The sequence below is a fragment of the Grampus griseus genome (genome assembly GCF_964374135.1).
Source record: "Grampus griseus genome assembly, chromosome: 10".
Taxonomy (NCBI): domain Eukaryota; kingdom Metazoa; phylum Chordata; class Mammalia; order Artiodactyla; family Delphinidae; genus Grampus; species Grampus griseus.
Genome location: NC_139004.1, coordinates 31,344,923 through 31,362,271, shown reverse-complemented (window position 1 = coordinate 31,362,271; position 17,349 = coordinate 31,344,923). Strand labels below are relative to the sequence as shown.

Genomic DNA, 17,349 nt, shown 5'->3' with positions numbered 1-17,349 from the left:
GTCCCTCTGAAGCCCCTTGAGAAATGCCAAGTGTGATGGTTTCTGGGGGCACAGCCAGACCACAGGAAAACACCGTGTGCTGCTTAACCCATTTCCTGGATACCAGAGGAAGTTCCTGAGAGAAAAAAGGGTGGTCCATGGCAGTCAAGTCACATCAAGAGCCACACAAGGAAGAGTAACAGTCCCCTTGGGCAGCCCCTCTGGGTTAGGTCCAGTGGCCACCAATGACGACACTGAGAGAACGGAAGGGCCGCCTGGTCTATGTGTCAGGAATAGAAAGCTGCTTCTGGCTGGCCTGCTATTTCAGAGGGTCTGACAGAGCAGGGCTGTCAGTCACAGTTCTTCCTGTCCAGCCCCCTTAGCAAGCAAGATGCTCATGAGGAACAGTGACCCTGGTGTATGTTACTAGTTTGAAAAAGGGAGATGGGGCCCTTTCTATATGAAATTGAGATTTTTACTGACATGCAGATGTGCTTTAGAGTTAATGTTTCTACAAAAAGGTTCTATAAACAATAGAAAACTTCTAACATGAAGTCACAGGATGTTAAAAATATTACAACACAATAAATACAACTATACCCTCCACAGCCCCACCACAGAGAAGAGTAGGCAGCTAACAAGTATGGAGGGAAACATGCTGAGATGGCCTTCACAGTGGACAAGAAGCCCAAAGCACCACCCAGGAAGAGGGGATGGACCAAGTCTGTGCCATAGAAAGCGCAATGTGGGGCTCCCAAGTCCGTTTCCCCAGCTTTGCCTCTTCCTGACCTTACCCTACCTGGGGGGGCCACACCAGCTAAAAGCTGCAGCTTCAGCATCGCCAAAACCCTGCTCAGGGGACTGGCTCAATGCCAGGCCTCTGTGGGGAACACATGGACACACACTCTAAGTGTGTGTCCTTCTGTACAGATTAACTAGTCGTGCATCCACGTCCCCTGTGCTTATAGGGCCGTCCAGTGATGTTCAGAACAGACTGGAGACTCACAGGTTGTGATGGGAAGGCATATTTTTTTCTTTTGGAAATGGCCCATGAGGGAAGTGACCAGGGACCTGAAAGACCACGAGATTTTTGAAGGCACCTGGACTGAGCTAGTCCTAGGAGAGACCAGTGGCTTTGCCAGCTGCTTGTCACAGATGTAGCCTAGTTGGTCTGGGTTATCCTTAAATGCCAATGACATCATGTGACACTAGATAGGGTACTGTGGCTCTTGTGCCTGAGTGGACCCTGGGGACTGGGGAAACCACACTGAGGGGTCATTCATGGAGGGACAAAATGTGTGAGCTCTAAGGGATGTTACAGAGCGCTGCAGACCCTGGCCCAGCCCTGGCCCCTGAAGGTACTAACATTTGATACTGTGCCCAGAGCTTAGCAGTGGCCTGTACCATGGATCCCATCGGGTGACCAGATTCTTGCTCAAAACAAAGCAGGAACTGGCCAAATTCAGTTCAGCACTCAGCACCTGACCCAGATATGCCCCTGGGGGATGGGGAAGGTCCCTGTCAGCCCAGCAGCAAGGGGGCTCAGTGGGACTTTCAACGATCCAGGAGAAACTCTGGCACAAGTAGTTCAGGGCTGAGCCCCCGCCGCAAGCCTGGCTTGTCGCAGCATTGGGTGTAGCGCCCCTAGTTACCACTCTGCACAGGTGTATGGCTGCCTGGGGGCGGGAGGGCCTGGGGAGAAGGGCCGCTCTGCTCTAGCTTTTCTCTCTTGGAAAAGGCAAAGCTCCAAGCAGGATGGGAGATGCCTGGGTAACCTAGACAGAACGGTGAAGCCCTAACTCCCATTCTCGATGCTTTAGCGTGGCTTCCGGCCCTGTACAGGGCCCACTCTCTCCAGCTCCAGACCTGGATCTCTCTCCAGGCTGACGACGGTGTAAAGTGAGGTGGCAGTGGAGAGGGGCCTAGAGAATAGCTACAAAGGGGAAGAAGAGATGACAATAAAGGTCGAGGAAGAATGCCCAAAAGCTTGACTCAGGGTTCAAAGATGGCGGCCAGGCTTCCCTCCTCATTGTCCAGCACCTCCGCTTCCAGCATTGGCTTTGTCTTTTTGAAAAGTGAGGGGAGATTCTTAATGTGAACTTCTTTTCGGAACTGCTCGCCCAAGGGTTTCTGTGGAAGACAAACGAGAAAGAACTAATGCTGGGTCTCGAGTGGTGGGTTGTTTTAAAGATCATCTCACCATAATGGTCGTGGCTACAGCTGGTTTCTGGTTTGCCTGTACACATGGTCCAAGAAGACTGCAAAGGTGGTTGGGAGCACTAAGGAAAGGGTGTGAAGGGTGTGACCTACCCCAATGCACCCAGCAATGAGGCGTTTGAATTGGTCCTTCCGGCGCTTGTCAGCCACTTTCTGCAGAGAGGGGTTCAAAAGCTTGCAATCAAACTGGTCCAGTGAGTCCTTCTGAATTTCAGGGATCTGCTCCATCACAGCTCTTATCTCCAGGTACCTGGGACGCTGAGAAGTAGGGGTAAACCCACTCAATGGCACAGTTTTGGGCCCCGTCACCTTCCCTATCCCTTGCCACACCCACTCCTCAGGGGCAGCACTAGCAACTTGGCAGCTGCCTACGTTTAGGATTAAGGCCCAAGTGACCAGGAGCAGGCAGGCTGTGAGGGATGAAGCCGCAGCCATCCTGCCCCCAGGATTTCTCCACTCACCAGCGCCTCATATATCTGGAAGGCCAGGTGGACCAGGGAAGCCATGCAGCCATCGTGCTGCCCATGCGTCTGTAAGCCCTTCAGCACACTGGTGAACAGCCATGTAACAGCATCTGCGAGCAGTGTCCCTGACAGCACCTGGGGAGACAGCTGTGCTCAGGGCCAAAGCGGGACTCTGAAGGCCTCAGCACCCTAGTTCTTCCAACTGATTCAGTCAATCCTCATGACCCAAACGTTTCATGAGGGGAGAGGAGAAAGGGTGAGTAACCATACTTGTTTGAGGAGAGGCCAGCAGAGCTGTGTGGTCGTCCTCTGGCACGACAGAGTATCCTTCCAGGCCAGGGAATTGAAGGCTGTAATTAACAGCGCTGTACAAACATCCTAACAGAAAAGGATGGAGAATTACAATGGGAAAACAAGTACAATGTTCTCTGAATTCTGATGCATCAGGAGCTAGAGTTTTAATAGGTAAGCAGGAAAATGATAAACGCAGCTACTGAAGAGATGGGAGTTTGTTTCCTCTATGTCTATCAGGCCATCCAAAAAAGAAAAACTAACCAATACAGAAGAGAAAACCTACGTGCAGGAAAGAGAGCTCAGGCCTGGGGGAGGCTGAACACCAGGGACTGGTGGCAATGTGCCTGGGTGTTTTTCTGAGCCTTTGCCCATGCCAGCATGGGAACACAGTGGCCTTGTGCCTTTCCCACTGTTTTCTTTAAATCATATAAAGGCGTATTACCAAAAAACCCTCCTGATGGCATCAGAAAATGAGAAAAGTGGAAGCGAGCTCCCTGGCTGGGCAAGGAAAAAAATCTCGCCTGCCCCTCCACCCACCTCATGCTTCATTAGACATTTTCCCAGGTCTGTAAGCTCTGCCATGGCCGAGGGGGTTACCTCTGTGGCCATCATCTCTTCATCTGTAAGTAGAGACCAAAATGTTAAGCTCCATCCTTTCAGAACAGAGACCGTCCTTTCTGACAGAAGCCCACAGAGTAAAGGAGAGGTGAGTATCCTGGGCTGACTGGTGGTTAAAGGTACTAGGACAGCCCCCCAGCCTCATAAGAGGGTGTAGAAGCCTCTGCCCATGGCAGATCTAGAGATGCATCTAGCCATACGTTTGCAAAACAAGGAATTTTTCTGGACAGTTACCTAAAAAGCTGCAAATGCTGAGGATCTTTTGTCGTTAAACAAATATTTGAGGACCCACTACAGCAGTTACTGGGGATATAAGAGGAATACGACAAAGTCCCTTCCCTGCTAGGAGTTAAATTCTAGTGAGGGAGAGAAGTAATTAATAACACAAATAAAACACGTCAGGCAGTGATCAGTGCTGGAAGACAGAGCAGAGGAAGAACCCAGAGGCCGGTGTTGCTATTTTTGATAAGCTGGTCATGGAAGACCTCTCAGAAGTGACATCTGAGCAGAGACCTGAATACAAAGCAAGGGGATGGGCCAGGTATATAGTGGGGGGAACAATCATTCTAGGTAGAGGAATCACCGAGCGCAGAGGCTCTGAGGAGGGACTGCTGGGGAATACAGCAAGGGGCCAGCATGGACGGAAGCTAGGCGTACGAAGTCTCCTCCACACCAGACTGCTAGGGACACAGTTTCTATGGGAACTGACCTGGTTACAGAAGTAACAATATTTAGGAGCTTAATGGCTGACCTCCAAGGGCTGCAACAGGCTCACTTACCGTCTCCATCCGCAGCGGGAGCAGTACCATGGTCAGCACCTTTCTTTGAAACACAGCACACAGCTAAAGCAAGAAAGCAGGGTTACTAGGCTTATTACCACCAGACGACAGCCGTCTCAGGCCAATGGATCCCAAACTGTCTCTGGGCAGGTGAGGAGTGGGGGAAGGTGGGATACCATCCAGGCACAAAGTCAGCTTCACCAACAGAAATAGAGGCATTTGACCAGACTGTGTTCTGGTCCCTCTTCAAGTTCAGTCAACTGGCGGGAAATTACAGAATTATCTGAGAGTGAATGACCAGGAGAGGATGCCTGATATGTATACTTGGTCTACTTTGGATCTCAAACAAATGAACTGACCAAAAAATAAAAATGAAATATAACCACCTTCATGTCTAAGAATTAAAAAATTTCCCTATTTTGACAAAGCTAGAAGTTATTCCTACCATTAATCCAACTTCCTCCTGCTATTTTAAACCATTTCCTCATAATCTGCCCTTAGTATGAACAACTACAATGCAGTTCACAATTCATAAAGCGTCCTTAAATTGACTTAAGAATTACAGAGTTTCTATTCAGTTAATTATTTCTTATCAATCTGTCAGTGTTGCTGCAAACATGTTAGGTGAGTGACCAGCTTTTTTTCCAGAAAAAGGCTTGTCTTCTACCCCTGGTTCCCACGCCACTTACTGATCAGGTCCATGACTTCTCGGGTTAACATCCTCACCAGTTGTTCCTCCAGCATCTCTTGAGACTCTGGGTTTTCATCTGTTGTCTCATCTTCTCCACTGCAGAAAACCAGGGGCCACGTTCCATGGGAATGCAAAAGAAGCAGTGACCCTAGCTAGACCTTCTGTGCCCACTTCCTTCTCCTGACTTCCTCTGGTCTACATTCCACTCAAAAGTTAGGAATGGGCAGCAGTGATCCACTGAGGGGCATTATTACTTGTGACTGTACCCAGTTGGCTTGAGGGGAATGGATCAAAATCCTAAGAATGTCTCAGCATTCACCTAAGGCAGCTGAAGGTACCCCCTATGAAGGCTTGAGCTGAGTCTGCCTAATGGTCACAGAAAAGCGATCTACCATCTGGGCTGAGGATGACTATAACCCACTGCTGTTCTAGCCCTGGGATGGCAGAGTCCTTCCTCCATGTCTACCTTCTCCCACCCCAAGCCTGGCTGCCAGCTCATCCGTCACGGAGAAGAGAAGGTCCCTTACCACAGCAGGCTCCTCTGGTTGATGACTTGCCATTTTTGGGAAAGCCTCTGGGAAAACAAAAAAAGAAATCAGTGCTACACTAGGGAGAAAAGATAATATCTAAGGGCCACTTCATGGTTAGAGTTAGCTGAAGATGAGTCCAGGTAACAATGACAGGGCCTTGGGAGACCCCACAAGGTTAAAAAACCAGATACGGTTTCTGTAACCTCTCCCACACCCACGACAAGGGCAGCATATCAAACACTTCTTTGCTTGGAAAGGATCAATGACATTTCAGAACTCCTGAGTCTCTCTGGACACACCTATTCTCTGCCCAGCTGGTCTCCCTGCTTAATTCCAGAGTCAGGGAAACAGACCCAGGAAGAGCACTCCCCTGATCACCTCTCCTCAGTTAACAGGAGGACAGGAGTAGAATCTGAGTCTGCAGGTGCTTTGCAGGCAATGGAACCAGTTTAGTTCTTCAGAGGGGCTGCTCTACCCTGGGCAGCAAGGGTGGAGCGGCTGTGCAGCCAGCCTGGCAGGGCCAGGAGACGATGCTTTCAGGAGCTCTTGACTTGTGAGACTCACGAGAGGCCACCCACTCTAAGAGGCCTCTTTGCCACCCCTTCCTGGCCAATCTCTTACCATGTGAAGGTAGGTGAAAAGAGGTCCAAGGATGGGAGACACCAGGGCTTCGTAGTGCTCCGGGGGACAGAAGAGCACCAGAGGCTTCACAAAGACCCATGCCGCGGCAGGTTAAGAAGCTTTAGCACACGAGCGCACACCCGTCGTTCTAAGGCACCACTCCCCTGCCAGGCTGGAACTGTAATAAACTCTCCTTACAATATAACTCGCAGGGAAGAACCATACTCCCCCAAACAAAAACAAAGAGTCTGAATGAACATGCAGCATGAGAGTGCTTCTTCCAAGAGAAGCACCTGACAAAGTACAGAAAAGGGATAAAACCTTCATTTCTCATCTTTCCAAGAAATGGGATGGTAAGAATTTCCCCTAAGGAGAAAGAGCTTTCAACACCCCCTGGACTGCTTTCAGGTTTTTCCTTTTATTTACTTCAATCTTCTTGTCCTTCTAATGTGGCTACTATATACTGTCAGAAATGTTTCCATCTATTTCATATAGCTCAGCTCTGCCTCCTCTGGTGCTTCTGAACTATTCCTGTCTTCAATCTTCTGGCCCTTTGGGTTATCTAGGGAGTTTTTTTTTTTTTTTTTTTACGGTATGCGGGCCTCTCACTGTTTTGGCCTCTCCCGTTGCGGAGCATAGGCTCCAGATGCGCAGGCTCAGCGGCCATGGCTCACGGGCCCAGCCGCTCCGCGGCATGTGGGATCTTCCCGGACCGGGGCACGAACCCGTGTCCCCTGCATCGGCAGGTGGACTCTCAACCACTGCGCCACCAGGGAAGCCCATCTAGGGAGTTTTGAAAGGATATGAAGCATGGGTCTGAGTCGGTAGTCAGGAATATTGTTCAGGTTGACGAAGGCAGAGCTGAGGAGCTGGGTGGCCAGGTGCTCCACGGTGTAGAAGTCCTGCTGCATGGAAGGGCCTGCCTTCCCTAGGATATGGAAACTGCAAGGGAAAATCATGAACAACATCAAATCCATTATCTGTTATCGCCAGCCCTGACTGCCTTGGGAATTTCTAGTCTACAAGAAGACTTCTCAGCTAGAAAAGCAATTAATTGTATTTTCTTTTTAAGAGAACTTTAGCTTAATCAGTATACTTTGAAGATGTGGACTTAATCTTCTTTCAGAAGGGAAAATAACAGCCACCCCCGCCCCCGCCCCAACGTTTAAGGAAACATCTTGAAACCAGATTCAGCATCTTTTAAAAGACAGATGTCGGTACCCAAGATCAACAGTAGCCTTTCATTACTTTGTAAGTAATATGGATTTACGATGGAGAATCTTTTGTTAGTTCGCTGACTAGAGCACTGTGTTAGCGAGATCAGCGCCCTGGGGAAGATGGTGTACAGAAGGGCCAGTTACACCCCCCCACGCCACAACCAGGACCCCAAGACAAAATATGGCCAGCTATCTCCCAGTGCCCATGAATAGTGGGCTATGAGAGGGAGGGGTCTGAGAAAATGCATCCCCATCACTGTAACGTCTACTTTGGTCTCATCACTTTATGCACTGGAAACAGACAAGTTGGGCGTTAAAATATCAAGTCATGGCTAGGACTTAAAGGCACATGTGACAATTAAAATAAAAATTGCAGGAAACCAGCCTGTTCATTTTGATTTGACACTAGAATCGTTAGTTTCCTGTCAAATTCTTTCCTCACATTACCTGTACACTAGAATTCTAGATCAGATGTCCAACCCAAGGCCATCCTATACAATGCATGTCTAGGAGGAGAATATGAAAAGGCAGCATTGGTTCCTTACCAGTTTTCATAGAGGGTGCAGAAGAAACGCTGCATTCTTTCTAAGACCGTTTTGTAGACAGGAGAGTCATTCAGTTCCAAGAGAGGCTGAGGTAATCCTACAGACAAAGATGGATCAGGAACCTGCTGCTCCTCTGCTGAGGGTCTCAACCTGCCAACACCCTCCCGTAGGCAGAGGTGGTTTGGGGGGCGGGGGGGGGCGGGGTGCTATAAATGCAAAGCAGCTGACCAAGTCTTCTACCAGCTGGAAGTGCTAACAGCTTCCCTAAAGTGACTGCTACACTGTACTTGCAGGGAAAGGCGAAAGCTATTTAAGTGTCCAGGTTTGAGTACTCTAACTTTTGCCTGGGTTTCTCCAGATGGAACTTGTACCAAAACACACAATGACAGCCCAAAATGATCTCTCCATAAAGTACTGGGAATGTCCCCCCCTTCCTTTTAAAGTCACAGAACCTCTTTTTCAAGCAAAATTTTATGCAAAAGCCCAAGGTGTATAGCAGATAAAAATGAAACCCACTTATCTCAGTATAACAATTGCCTTAAAAGATCTATACTTCTAATCAGAGGCAATTTTGTTTCCAATCTTGCTCCTGGTCGGAAGCTGCCAGAAGGAACTGTTTGTCCATTCTAGTATATTTTGGTTGGTCATACATTTCTATAGCAGCAGTTCCTGGCTTAATACGAATAACTGAAGGGGGGCAGGAGGGTAACAGGTGGTGAAGCAACACCTGATTTTTATATTAATAACAAGACATTTTTTGGACGTTTCATTTTTACTGGTGTCTCCAAAAGGGAGCTTAAGTGTAGTGGTGCCAAAGGAAATGGCCCAGGACCATTTAGGCCAAGAGAGATGGCCACGGGCCCTGGAAAGACAAGCTAACAGTCTTCTTTTCATTAAGTCATAGCTGAGGCATGCTCACTAGATTGCTTAACCATGGCCAGGCCCAGGCAGAGGTGATAGCCGGGGCAAAAACACACTGTCAGGGTTGTGATGGTAAGCCAGCCTATCCAGAGATAGGCACAAGGTTTAGACATCTCTGGTGTCTCTAGCTCTAACTTCTTCTTCTTTTTTTTTTTTTTTTTAATAAATTTATTTACTTATTTATTTTTTATTTTTGGCTGCGCTGGGTCTTCGTTGCTGCGCGCGGGCTTTCTCTAGTTGCAGTGAGCGGGTGCTGCTCTTTGTGGTGCGCGGGCTTCTTGTTGCTGTGGCTTCTCTTGTTGTAGAGCACAGGCTCTAGGTGTGCGGGCTTCAGTTGTTGTGGCACGCAGCCTCAGTAGTTGTGCTGTGCAGGCTCAGTAGTTGTGGTGCATGGGCTTCGTTGCTCTGCGGCATGTGGGATCTTCCCAGACCAGGCCTCGAACCTGTGTCCCCTGCATTGGCAGGCGGATTCTTAACCGCTGCACCACCAGGGAAGTCCTCTAGCTCTAACTTCTAACCAACTGCCTTGCCCTCTGTGTTCCAGCCACACAAGTCACCTTCCTATTCCCTGGACATATCAAGCTCTTTGCTGCATGCCTCGGAATCTTGCACCTGCCATTCTGTCTGCCTAGAATGCTCAGCATCTCCTTTTGCCCCCAGCCTGGCTGGTCCCTGTTCATCCTTCAAGTCTCCACTGGGAGGCAGTCTTGTGACTCCACTCCAAGACTGGGTCAGGTCTCCCAATAAACACTCCCACAGTCACTTGCCTTCACAGCACGTATCACAGTTATGATCGTGAAGTTATTTGCTAATGGGAGAAATGAGTTAAAGCAACATTCTGATCAAGGTAAAAACTGGGAAACTTGGCTCAGAAACTATTCCTTAAAAAAGTGATAACATACATAATATTTTACTGATTAAACCTATTTAAGCTTAATTGTTTGAATACTTTCCCCCCCATACACAAAAGGCAGGAAAGTACGCTAATATCCTTCAGGTCAAAAAGCATGGTTTATTTATAATCTAAAGGCTCTAACACATACTACCAGCTGGCAGCTGAAGTGAAGGAGTGGGTTAACATGGGGTGTGTGTGCTTCTGAAGACCTTCTCTGCATGATAAGATAATGAAGTAAACAAACTTGTTCCTAGAGAGCCTGTAGGAACTCCATACATGCATTTCTGAACAAACAGGTGGTCAAGGTAGTGCCAGGTGAGGAGAAGGTGACACAAGGCACACTGAAGCTGCATTAGACGTAAGGTATAGAAATATAAAGGCATACAAAGGTATAGAAAACTTCAAGAAAAAAAAAAGGTTACATTTCTTACCTAAAATAGCAGATTTTTCCACTTCAAGCATATCTAGAACCCTCGTAAAAGGTTCTGCCATTTTGGCTAGCATTTCTGGTGCATATAAAGTATTGTGAGTTCTGAAAAAAATAGGAATGCTATGTGAACTTTTCTTAGTCTGCTGGAGAAGGAAAGAGTGGGTTTCCATCTTGTAATTCAGTGATACTACATTTCCACATAGATACCTCTCTGTCAACACTACTCTTGGCAGGGGAATTTAAACGTTTCCCTGGAGGAGGGGATAGACTTGATGCTATTAAGTTTATTTGTACAGTATACAACACCTAATAGCAATCAACCACAAGAACTGAATTCTGAGAGAGCCGGACAACGTCACAGTCTAAAGCTGGAAAGCAAAATTCTTTCAAACCTGAGACAATGCCAAGGCACTCCCAGTTTTCTGACTGCCCGTGATAGAGGATGAAATGTCAGAGGCATCATGGTTCACAGGCAGGAACACAGAGCAGGTAGTAACATGCCCCCATTTTTAGGATGTTTTGTCTCTGAATCAAGAGCATGGACCCAACAATGCTCTGGCAGCTGTTTAGTCTCCTAGAGGCACATTTGCAATTCCCAGCATGAGCATCTCTTCCCCACCAAAATGACTTACCTTTGTAAGACTACAGACCTGATCTACCTGCCTTCCACAGCAATGGCACCACGGAACAATCTATAGCCAGAGGGCATAACTACCTATTTCTCTTTTAAAAGTTAACTATAAAACATTTCAAATGTATAGAAAATTACAGAACATGGACCAGCAAGATTAAATATTTAAGATGAACAATGAAAAGATCATTTTAGACCATGCTTATTTTTTAAAAACCCTCAATAATGTTTTTTAAGTCTAACCATGTGCATTCATTAGTACCCACGTTTAAGCTGCCTTTTTATGACTGGCTTATTCCACTTAGCATAGTCAGGGTTCACCCATGTTGTAGTATGTTGCAGAAATTCCTTCCTTTTTAAGGCTGAATGATATTCCACGGTTTGTATAGACCACATTTTGCTTATCCATTCATCCACTGATGGACACTGGTTGCTTCCACGTTTTAGCTATTGTGAGTAATGCTGCCATGAACACAGGTGTATAAATACCTCTTTAAGACCCACTTTCAATTCTTTTGAGTATGTACCTCAAGCTGGACTTGCTGCTTAACATGGTAATTCTACTTTTAATTTTTAAATTTATTTTTATGCTCTTGGCCGTGCTGCACGGCGTGCAGGATCTTAGCTCCTCAACCAGGGATAGAATCCGGGCCCCCTGCAGTGGAAGCACGGAGTCCTAACCACTGGACCACCAGGGAATTCCCACTATTTTTAATTTTTTGAGGAACCGCCAAACTGTTTTCCAGAGTGGCTGTACCATTTTACATTCCTACCAACAGTGTACCAGAGTTCCAATTTCTACACACCCTTGCTAACACCTATTCCTTTCTTTTTTCAACATTTTTTTAATGTATAATATCTTTTTTTAACATCTTTATTGGAGTATAACTGCTTTACAATATTGTGTTAGTTTCTGTTGTATAACAAAGTGAATCAGTTATACATATACATACATCCCCATAACTCCTCCCTCTTGCGTCTCCCTCCCACCCTCCCTATCCCACCCCTCTAGGTGGACACAAAGCACCGAGCTGATCTCCCTGTGCTATGTGGCTGCTTCCCACTAGCTATCTATCTATTTTACATTTGGTAGTGTATATATGTCCATGCCACTCTCTCACTTAATCCCAGCTTACCCTTTCCCTTCCCCATGTCCTCAAGTCCATTCTCTACCTCTGTGTCTTTATTCCTGTCCTGCCCCTAGGTTCATCAGAACCACTTTTTTTTTTTTTTTAGATTCCATATATATGTGTTAGCATATGGTATTTGTTTTTCTCTTTCTGACTTACTTCACTCTGTATGACAGACTCTAGGTCCATCCACCTCACTACAAGTAACTCCATTTCATTTTATGGCTGAGTAATATTCCATTGTATATTCGTGCCACATCTTCTTTATCCATTCATCTGTCGATGGACATTTAGGTTGCTTCCATGTCTTGGCTATTGTAAATAGAGCTGCAATGAACATTGTGGTACATGACTCTTTTTGAATTACGGTTTTCTCAGGGTATATGCCCAGTAGTGGGATTGCTGGGTCACACGGTAGTTCTGTTTTTAGGTTTTTAAGGAACCTCCATACTGTTCTCCATAGTGGGTGTATCAATTTACATTCCCACCAGCAGTGCAAGAGGGTTCCCTTTTCTCCACACCCTCTCCAGCATTTATTGTTTGTAGATTTTTTGATGATGGCCATTCTGACTGGTGTGAGGTGATACCTCATTGTAGTTTTGATTTGCATTTCTCTAATGATTAGTAATGTTGACCATCCTTTCATGTGTTTGTTGGCAATCTGTATATCTTCTTTGGAGAAATGTCTTATTTAGGTCTTCTGCCCATTTTTGGATTCTTTGTTTTTTTGATATTAAGCTGCATGACTTGCCTGTATATTTTGGAGATTAATCCTTTGTCAGTTGCTTTGTTTGAAAATACTTTCTCCCATTCTGAGGGTTGTCTTTTTGTCTCATTTATGGTTTCCTTTGCTGTGCAAAAGCTTTTAGATTTCATTAGGTCCCACTTGTTTATTTTTGTTTTTATTTCCATTTCTCTAGGAGGTGGGTCAAAAAGGATCTTGCTGTGATGTATGTCACAGAGTGTTCTGCCTATGTTTTCCTCTAAGAGTTTTATAGTGTCTAGCCTTACATTTAGGTCTTTAATCCATTTGAGTTTATTTTTGTGTATGGTGTTAGGGAGTGTTCTAATTTCATTCTTTTACATGTAGCTGTCCAGTTTTCCCAGCACCACTTATTGAAGAGGCTGTCTTTTCTCCATTGTATATTCTTGCCTCCTTTATCAAAGATAAGGTGACCATATGTGTGTGGGTTTATCTCTGGGCTTTCTATCCTGTTCCATTGATCTAATTTCTGTTTTGTGTCAGTACCATACTGTCTTGATTACTGTAGCTTTGTAGTATAGTTTGAAGGCAGGGAGACTGATTCCTCCAGCTCCGTTTTTCTTTCTCAAGATTGCTATGGCTATTCGGGGTCTTTTGTGTTTCCATACAAATTGTGAAATTTTTTATTCTAGTTCTGTGAAAAATGCCATTGGTAGTTTGACAGGGATTGCATTGAATCTGTAGATTGCTTTGGGTACTACAGTCATTTTCACAATGTTGATTCTTCCAATCCAAGAACATGGTACATCTCTCCATCTGTCTGTATCATCTTTAATTTCTTTCACCAGTGTCTTATAGTTTTCTGCATACAGGTCTTTTGTCTCCTTAGGTAGGTTTATTCCTAGGTATTTTATTCTTTTTGTTGCAATGGTAAATGGGAGTGTTTCCTTAATTTCTCCTTCAGATTTTTCATCATTAGTGTACAGGAATGCAAGAGATTTCTGTGCATTAATTTTATACCCTGCTACTTCACCCAATCCATTGATTAGCTCTAGTAGTTTTCTGGTAGCATCTTTGGGATTCTCTATGTGTAGTATCATGTCAAATGCAAACAGTGACAGTTTTACTTCTTCTTTTCCGATTTGGATTCCTTTCTTTTTCTTCTCTGATTGCTGGGGCTCAGCAAAGTCTATTTTGAAACTAACACAATATTGTAACTATTTTGAAACCAACACAATATTGTAAATAGACCACAAAGTCTATTTTGTCTGATACGAGAATTGCTACTCCAGCTTTCTATTGATTTCAATTTGCATCGAGTTATCTTTTTCCATCCCCTCACTTTCAGTCTGTATGTGTCCCTAGGTCTGAAGTGGGTCTCTCGTAGACAGCATATATACAGGTCTTGTTTTTGTATCCATTCAGCCAGTCTATGTCTTTTGGTTGGAGCATTTAATCCATTTACATTTAAGGCAGTTATCGATATGTGTGTTCCTATTACCATTTTCTTAATTGTTTTGGGTTTGTTATTGATGGTGTCTTCCTTCTCTTGTGTTTCTTGCCTAGAGAAGTTCCTTTAGCATTTGTTGTAAAGCTGGTTTGGTGGTGCTGAATTCTCTTAGCTTTTGCTTGTCTGTAAAGGTTTTAATTTCTCCGTCGAATCTCAATGAGATCCTTGCTGTGTAGAGTAATGTTGGTTGTAGGTTTTTCTCTTTAATCACTTTAAATATGTCCTGCCAGTCCCTTCTGGCTTGCAGAGTTTCTGCTGAAAGATCAGCTGTTAACCTTACGGGGATTCCCTTGTATGTTACTTGTTGCTTTTCCCTTGCTGCTTTCAATATTTTTTCTCTGTATTTAATTTTTGATAGTTTGATTAATATGTGTCTTGGTGAGTTTCCCCTTGGATTTATCCTGTATGGGACACTCTGTGCTTCCTGGACTTGATTGACTATATCCTTTCCCGTATTAGGGAAGTTTTCAACTACAACTTCCTCAAATATTTTCTCAGTCCCTTTTTTTTTCCTCTTCTTCTTCTGGGACCCCTAGAATTCAAATGTTGGTGCGTTTAATGTTGTCCCAGAGGTCTCTGAGACTGCCCTCAATTCTTTTCATTCTTTTTTCTTTATTCTGCCCTGTGGTAGTTATTTCCACTATTTTATCTTCCAGGTCACTTATCCGTTCTTCTGCCTCAGTTATTCTGCTATTGATTCCTTCTAGAGAATTTTATATCTCGTTTACTGTGTTGTTCATCATTGTTTGTTTGCTCTTTACTTCTTCTAGGCCCTTGTTAAACGTTTCTTGTATTTTCTCCATTCTATTTCCAAGATTTTGGATCATCTTTACTTATTACTCTGAATTCTTTTTCAGGTAGACTGCCTATTTCCTCTTCACTTGTTTGGCCTGGTGCGTTTTTACCTTGCTCCTTCATCTGCTGTGTATTTCTCTGTCTTCTCATTTTGCTTAACTTACTGTGTTTGGGGTCTCCTTTTTGCAGGCTGCAGGTTCGTAGTTCCCGTTGTTTTTGGTGTCTGCCCCCAGTGGCTCAGGTTGGTTCAGTGGGTTGTGTAGGGTTCCTGGTGGAGGGGACTGGTGCCTATTTTCTGGTGGATGAGGCTGGATCTTGTCTTTCTGGTGGGCAGGACCACATTTGGTGGTGTATTTTGGGGTGCTGTGAACTTATGATTTTAGGCAGCCTCTGTGCTAATGGGTGGGGTGGTGTTCCTGTCTTGCTAGTTGTTTGGCATAGGGTGTCCAGCACTGTAGCTTGCTGGTCGTTGAGTGGAGCTGGGTCTTCGCGTTTAGACGGAGATCTCTGAGAGAGCTTTTGCCGTTTAATATTACGTGGGGCCGGGAGGTCTCTGGTGGACCAATGTCCTGAACTCAGCTCTCCCACCTCAGAGACTCAGGCCTGACACCTGGCCAGAGCACCAAGACCCTGTCACCCACATGGTCAGGTACATGGGGAGTTTCTTGCCTTTTGGAAAGTCTGAGGTCTTCTGCTAGCGTTCAGTAGGTGTTCTGTAGGAGCTGTTCCTCATGTCGATGTATTTTTTATATATTTGTGGGGAGGAAGGCGATCTCCACGTCTGACTCCTCTGCCATCTTGAAGCTACCTCAACATTTTTTATTGTAACCATCCTATTGGGTATGAAGTGGTATCTCATTATGGTTTTGATTTGCATTTCCCTAATGACTACAGATGTTGAGCATCTTTTCATGGCCTTGTTGGCCATTTGTATATCTATTCAAGCCTTTTGCCTATTTTGATTAGATTATCTTTTTCTATATGTCTATCCTTCTCAGTACCAAACTATTTTGATTTCTGTAGCTTTGCAGTAAGTTCTGAAAAGGAGTTTGAGTCTCCCAACTTTCTTTTTCAAGACTGTTTAGGGGCCCCTTGCAATTCCATATGAATCTGAGGATAAGCTTTGTGCAAAAAACACTGTTGGAAATTGTTTTTTTTAAATGTATGTACGTATGTATGTATGCATCTGCTGTGCTGCACAGCATGAGGGATCTTAGTTCCCTGACCATGGATTGAACCTGTGCCCCCTGCAGTGGAAATGCTTGGAATCCTAACCACTGGACCACTAGGGAATCCCCACTGTTGGAATTTTAACAGGGGCTGCATTCAATCTGTAGATTGCTTTGAGTAATGTTTCCATCTTAACGAACGTAAGTCTTTCAATTCATGAATACAGGATGCCTTTTCATTTAGGTCATCTTTAATTCCAGAGTGTTTTTTAGTTTTCAGTGTATAAGTCTTTCATATCCTTGGTTAAATTTATTCCTGGGTACTTTATTCTTTTGAATGCTATTGTATATGGAATTATTTTCTTAATTTCCTTTTGGGATCATTCATTGCTGGTGTATAAGAACACAACTGATTTTTGTATGATGATCTTGTATCCTATAACTTCGTTGAATTTATTTATTAGCAGGAGTAGTTTTTGAACTCCCTTCTAGTCCTAGTTTGCTGAGTGTTTTTATCATGAGAGGGTGCTGGATTCTGTCAAATGCTTTTTCTGTGTCAATTAAGATGGTCAAGTGGGTTTTTTTCCTTTGTTCTATTAATACGGTGTACTATGCTGATTTATTTTTGTATGTTGAACCACTCTTATATCCTTGAGATAAATCCCACTTAGTCATAGTGTATAATCCTCATAACATGCTGTTGGATTCAATCTGCTTGTATTCTGTGAGGCTATCTATAACTCTGCCTTAGCCCTTACCTCCTGCTGTGTGGAGCTCAAGGGTTGGTAAGTGGTGCCATTTACTTTTAAAAACTGCAATTTGCCAACTTTTTAGTTTCTGAATTAAGTTTTTCTTGGTTGTTTGGGAACATGTCTAATACTATGAAATGATCTCTGATAAAATCAGTCCTTTTTTTTTAAAATAGAGCTTTTTTCCTATTTATTTATTTATTTATTTACTGGCTGTGTTGGGTCTTCGTTGCTGCATGCAGGATTCATCTAGTTGCTACGAGCGGGGGCTACTCTTCATTGTGGTGAGCAGGCTTCTCATTGCGGTGGCCTCTCTTGTTGTGCAGCACGGGCTCTAGGCACGCAGGCTTCAGTAGTTGTGGCTCACGGGCTCTAGAGCTCAGGCTCAGTAGTTGTGGTGCACAGGCTTAGTTGCTCCGCAGCATGTGGGATCTTCCCGGACCAGGGATCGAACCCGTGTC

General features: G+C 44.8%; 1 protein-coding gene across 1 annotated transcript in view; it reads right to left on the bottom strand.

The window, feature by feature from the left end:
- Positions 1-48: 48 nt before the first annotated feature.
- XPO5 (exportin 5) overlaps positions 49-17,349 on the bottom strand; it is a 45,980-nt gene continuing 28,679 nt past the window's right edge. Inside the window, exons 21-32 of the mRNA XM_082664153.1 lie at positions 10,203-10,303; positions 7,956-8,052; positions 6,999-7,135; positions 6,194-6,291; positions 5,570-5,616; positions 5,041-5,138; positions 4,352-4,414; positions 3,492-3,574; positions 2,931-3,038; positions 2,658-2,795; positions 2,290-2,454; positions 49-2,109 (exon numbers count right to left, since the gene is read on the bottom strand). Of these exons, the coding sequence (XP_082520279.1) occupies positions 1,972-2,109; positions 2,290-2,454; positions 2,658-2,795; positions 2,931-3,038; positions 3,492-3,574; positions 4,352-4,414; positions 5,041-5,138; positions 5,570-5,616; positions 6,194-6,291; positions 6,999-7,135; positions 7,956-8,052; positions 10,203-10,303 (1,273 nt within the window). The 3' untranslated portion in view covers positions 49-1,971. The remainder of the gene's footprint in view (positions 2,110-2,289; positions 2,455-2,657; positions 2,796-2,930; positions 3,039-3,491; positions 3,575-4,351; positions 4,415-5,040; positions 5,139-5,569; positions 5,617-6,193; positions 6,292-6,998; positions 7,136-7,955; positions 8,053-10,202; positions 10,304-17,349) is intronic.